At 61.7% G+C, this 5,525-nt stretch overlaps 1 protein-coding gene across 1 annotated transcript in view; it reads left to right on the top strand.

Annotated features, from left to right (window-relative positions):
- LPCAT1 (lysophosphatidylcholine acyltransferase 1) overlaps window positions 1-5,525 on the top strand; it is a gene marked incomplete at its 3' end in the record, with an annotated part of 24,266 nt that overhangs the window by 15,093 nt on the left and 3,648 nt on the right. Inside the window, exons 6-7 of the mRNA XM_023519757.1 lie at window positions 1,040-1,094; window positions 3,033-3,224. Of these exons, the coding sequence (XP_023375525.1) occupies window positions 1,040-1,094; window positions 3,033-3,224 (247 nt within the window). The remainder of the gene's footprint in view (window positions 1-1,039; window positions 1,095-3,032; window positions 3,225-5,525) is intronic.

The following is a 5,525-nucleotide window of genomic DNA, read 5'->3' as shown; positions in this document are numbered from 1 at the left end:
CGGAAGCTGAACAGGGCCCCGCTGCTGTGTGACGGCAGCTTCGGCCCGTGGCGGGAGCTCCACGTGCACACCTGGCCTTCCTTACCCCAGACTCGGGCCTGAAGCTAGCGTCTTCAGCCCCTGGGGTCTGTCTACTTGGCAGTTATCATCTTGTCCTTGACCCAGGCCTAGAAAAGGAAGCAGAGCTCTGAGGGGCTGCCCTCCCCTTGCCCAGCTCCTGGGGGTGGGGGCGGGGGCGGGGCAGGGCGGGGCAGGGGCGGGGCAGGGTGGCGCACGGGGACCCAGGGCTGTCAGGCTTCCGGGGGCTGTTGGCCCTGGTGTTCGCAACCGGCAGGCTGTGCAGTGTTGCTGGTCCGAGCCCTGCCCAGACCCCCAGCCTTGCCCAGGCACTCGGAGCAGACCCCGGGGCAGCGCCATGAGGGGCAGCACATCCCCGTGGTGGTCTTAGGGCTTTCGAGGCTGGAGGGTGGAGGGCAGCTGGCGAGAGGTGGAGTGGAAGGGTGCATAGGGCTGGGAACAGGCTCCTCTGGGTCCTCGTGGCCTGGGCCCGGGTTGGCAGTGACGAGGCAGAAGTGGGGTGTGTGAAGAGGAGGATGTGAATCAGGGGAGCGAGCAAGGGCCTAGGGACAGGGGACTCTGGACGGCTCCCCGTCTCCTACTCCTGTAAACGAAAGGCTGGTTCCGAGGGCAGGAACTCTGGGAGCTGGGCTTGGGAAAGGCATGACTTGGGACCTGTCCCTTCTGTGCTCCCCGGGGACAGCCAGGCCAGGGACAGGTGTCAGGTGGCCGAGGCTGGAGGACAGACGTGGGAAATGGTGGGCGGCACAGCAAAGCAGAGCAGGTGTATTTACTAAGAGCCGTGGAAACCACGTGAGGCTCGCCCTGGCAGGGGAAGGCTGGGCGCCAGCTCCTGGAGCAGGACTTACTGCCCAGCAGTGCCCTCTGCGGGGGAGGGCTCTGCAGATCTTGCTCCGGAATTGGAAGTCGTTTAACTAAACGGAATCTTTTAACCCACGCGGGAAATCTATTCGTTTTCAAGGCTGGAAATCCTGTGGCTCACGCTGTGCCAGTTTCACAATCGAGTGGAGATTGAGGTTTGTATGGACGCAGTGGGCAGCGCGTGGGGGGGGCGTGGACACATCGTAACACGATGCATTGAGGTCTCTAGATGCGATGTTATACGGGGTCACGTTGGGGGTCCGTACAGACGAAACGTGATGGGCTGTCACAGATACCGTGTCGCGTGGGAGTCCGTGTAGATAAAGTGTCGCGTCGTCTGTGTCGCTACAGCGTCTGTCACCTGTCCCTGTCTTGCTTTGAGCTTTTTTTCCGTGGCTCCTGCGAGGTGCTTCCCAGTGCTCGTGCGGCCGTCACTTTGAGTCTGTTGCATGATTCTGAATACATTCAGATAGGATTTTTAAAGCAACAAGGAAGATAAATCGGTCATTGTTTTATGGTTAGCATAGCTTAAGGGCATGTAAAGTTGGCACATATGCAGTGAATTTTTTTTTTTTTTTTGGCTTTTATTTTTGCCTGATACTAATACTGCTGAATCCGTACTGCAGAATTTGTCACACTGTCATCCCTGCTCACTACCTGGTCAGGTCGTGTGGCCCGCCTCCCATTTTTATCCCATTGGGCCATTGGGTGTCTCAGACAAAACCACGACACCCATTCTCTTGGCCAAGTTAAATAGAGTCATGGTCGTTCAGCTTGTAAATTTTACGTGCGTGGATGAGGAGTCGAGTTTATTTTCTTAAAAGGGGAATTAACAGGCCTGTCCTGCCGCCTTCCGATAAGTCTCGCAGTGACGCTGAGCTGACAGACGAGCCGGCTTCCAGCCAGCTTTCCCACCTCGGTGGAACATGAGCCACTTCATACGCAGGACTGAGCGGGAGGGGCCTTGGCCGGAGCCCAAGGGCGGCAGGCCCGTTCGCGTGGCTCTTCTGCTGGCAGCTGGGAACACGGTGGAGCCAGGCTCTGAAGGGCCGGGCCGGCCTCTCGGTGGGAACAGCTCCGTTTCAGACCTGGCTTCTCATTTTAAGGGTGGGAAAGCAGCCGTCTGACTTGTGAAATCGCTGTGGACGCCTCTGCCGGCGTCACCCCTCACAGAGGCCAGGCCGGTGTGGGGGCTGCTGCAGCTTGCGCGCTGCTTTCCCACCTGGCGCTGAGTGAGAGGTCGAGTTCGTGACGAGGACTGACGGGACTCCAGGACGTCCCCGTCCCCATCGACACCCGCATTAAAGGAGGGTGGTGGTCGCCGCCTCGTGTGCGCGGCGGGATTTGCTTAAAACCCCGCGCGTGGGTCGCTCACTCATGGCGCGTGTTTGCGGGACAATGTATCGTATCTCAAAATGCAGTAGATGTCGGAGTTGATAATAGTCGTCCACCTGGAAACAGTTTGCTGTGCTGTCCCCAACACCAAGCTGAGACCTTTAGCGAAGGACGCACACCTGTCATTCTGCACATGTGAAGACAGACCCTGGGTGGCATCTCAGATACCGGCGCTGGCCCCAAGAGCTGCCATCCCAGGGGCGGGGGGGGGGTGCTCCTGGCGAGGGACGGTGGGCTGGAAGTTCTCACACACACGCGTGCGTGCCTGTGTGTGCATGCGTGTGCGCGCATGTGTACGTGACCATTTCGGAGATGATCACTGTGGCCTGTGTGTGCACACATGCGCGCATGTGTACGTGAGCATTTCGGAGATGATCGCCGTGGCCTGTGTGTGCACGCGTGTGCACGCATGTGTACGTGAGCATTTCGGAGATGATCGCCGTGGCCTGTGTGTGCACGCGTGTGTGCGCATGTGTACGTGACCATTTCGGAGATGATCACTGTGGCCTGTGTGTGCACGCGTGTGTGCGCATGTGTATGTGAGCATTTCGGAGACGATCGCCGTGGCAGGTGCTTTGGCAGATCCCCGTTTTGTCTGACTCGTGGCTGTCACTCACGGCTGTCACTCACGGCGGCGCGGGCGAGGCAGGCGTCCTGCGGGCCCCGTGGGAGTGACACCGCCTTCTCCGTGTGCTCAGTTCCTGCCCGTGTACAGCCCTTCGGAGGAGGAGAAGGAGGACCCGGCTCTGTACGCCAGCAACGTGCGACGCGGCTGGGCCGAGGGCCACCCCCGCTCCCTCGACTCCCCAGGTATCGGGACAGAGGGTCCTCGTGAAAGCAAGGGGCCAGGCACACTAGCCGTGCCAGTCGAGCACGTGCCTTACGTCTCGTGATTGTCAGATGACATTTCTGCTTACTCGGCGTTTGGAAAATGCGTAACCGTCACCGAGTTTCACAGACTTGGAGGCGCCCGTGGCCACCGTCGCCCCGGGTGCCACGTGCGTGGGCGGCCGGCAGGGAGGGCGCAGCCTGGGCAGACGCCGGGGCCTGGGCGGGAGTCTCAAAGCGGCAGAGCTCGTCCCCCGCAGTGTTTGTGGACGTGTGTGCTTCCTCTGCCCGGGCAACACGCGGCCACTCACGTGGCCGGCACGCTGCAGCTGGACGCCTGCCCCGCTGTGCTCCTGCCTGCCCAGCCGTCAGGGGTGCTGGAGTCAGCCCCCCACCCCACCCCCCACAGCCGCCTCGTCCCTGGGCCCCGTCCTGTCCTTCCTTCTTCTCCGAGGCAGCAAGGGCTCAGCGAGTGTCGCCCATGGGGGCCGCACAGCTGCACAGGGCGGTTAACAGGTGCTGCTGCTGAACCGTGTGGCTTAGGCTTCTAAACGGTCGGTCCCCACGCCTGCACGTCACACCCCCACCGCAGTGCGCCCTGTGGGGCCACACAGAGCAAATCACGCGTCTCGCCTCAGCGTAGTGAATTAAAACTCAGCAAGGTGTCTAGGCGCAGTCCACAGGCGCCGTAGACAGCGAGGCACTAGGCCTGCCCAGCGGGACACGCCCCTCCCCTGGGCCCCGCCCTCCGGGGTCCACCGAGCCGTGAACCACACGGGCCGCCAGACCTGCTCCACCCCACTGCTCAGAAAGTCAGGATGCTCAGCGACACCCTTGTTCGCTCTCTCAATAAAGAAACCATGTCCAGGGATCGCAGGCGACAGGCCAGGTGCCGGCGGTCTCCGTGCTCATTCTAGTTAACCGTAACCCTGTTTACAACGATCCTAAAGAAACCGGCCATGTTCTCCAATAGCCCCGGGCACCCCCTTGCCTCAGGAAAATCCCAGACGCAGGGAGGCAGGTCGTCCCCACCCGGGTCCTAGTCCCATCTTCAAAGGCACCTGGGAGGGGCCAGGACCCCTGAGGGGTCTGCGAGTGGCCCCTCCCGCCTGCCCATGGAGCAGCCCGAGGCCCGCCTGCCGCAGTGTGGCTTCTGGCCCCGAGGATTATGGCTCAGTTTGCCCAGGAGAACCCCAACATCCACGGAGAAAGACTTCAGGGGTGCTTTGCACCTCCCCGAGTGCACGCAGTGTTGTCATGACAACAGGAGCCACTGTCCAAACGGTTGAAAGCCCGCTCAGTTATGGGGGGGGGGGTGCTGTTTAGTTTCCTGTACTTGGTAAATTTCCTACCACGAGTGTGTAATAGTCAGGGAACGTCATGTTTCACGAACACTGACGCAGCTCAGAGCAGCCGCGTGCCCGGACTCTCCGTGGCTTCAGGGCAGGGCCAGCTCTGGCAGAAGCATCCCTGGCCTCCGGTTGAGAGTTCAGCTTCTCCGCCCAGCACCGCGGTGGGCGGCGCGTCGTCTCCGCGGCCCAGGTGCCTGCACGTTCCGCACAGGCTGCAAACCCAGACGGTCCGGAGCCAGCCGCGAAGCCCCCTGTGACGGGGTCGGGGTCGGGGTCAGCTCGCGGGCGTTCGGTCTGAGTGCGAGCTCCACACGAGGCTCTGTCATCTCCTTGCCGCCTGCCCCCCGGGTTCCCTAGCCGGCCCTGCCCAAGCCCCCTTCCTGGGGAGGCACCCACGGCAGCGCCCCGCTTCAGGGGCCAGGCCTCTGCTTCTTGTCAGCCACTCCTGGTGACAAGCTCAGGAGGCCGAGCCTGCCCTCTGGCAAAAGAGGGCGGCGGCTGTGAGCCTCTTGGCCAGAGGGAGTTGCAAAGGGACGGTCCACACCGGGTTTCAGCGTGTCCCTTCTGCCTGGCCTTTCCGAGCTGTCTGCAGGAATGTGCCACAGCGTGTACCGCCCTCGGAGCCCGCACGGTCTGTGGGAACGGCTGGAAACCGCATCTGTCCTGCCCACAGCGGGCGGGACGGAGGGCGCGGGCGGCCACTGATGGACGGTGAGCAGCTGAGCCGGGCGTGGGAGGAGCTGCCTGCCCCTCACACCTGTGTCGCTTTACTCTGGTTCTCGAAAGTTTTCAATGCTACTCGTTCCGATGGTGGACGATCTGCTCCGGTCCCTCGAGCCGAGGCCATACGGGGCTTTTCTGAGCAAAGCTGCCCGCTCCGCCAGCCGCCCCTCCGTGTGTCACCCCACGTGGCTCCTGTTCTTGAGAGACTGTGCTAGTCACAACTCTCATCGCCCGTGTCCACGTCGACTTATTTCAATGTTTAACTAAAGTTAGTTGTATGCGGACTGC

This window comes from Pteropus vampyrus, unplaced genomic scaffold (genome assembly GCF_000151845.1).
Source record: "Pteropus vampyrus isolate Shadow unplaced genomic scaffold, Pvam_2.0 Scaffold235, whole genome shotgun sequence".
In the NCBI taxonomy this organism is placed as follows: domain Eukaryota; kingdom Metazoa; phylum Chordata; class Mammalia; order Chiroptera; family Pteropodidae; genus Pteropus; species Pteropus vampyrus.
This window is presented reverse-complemented; position numbering and strand designations above follow the sequence as displayed.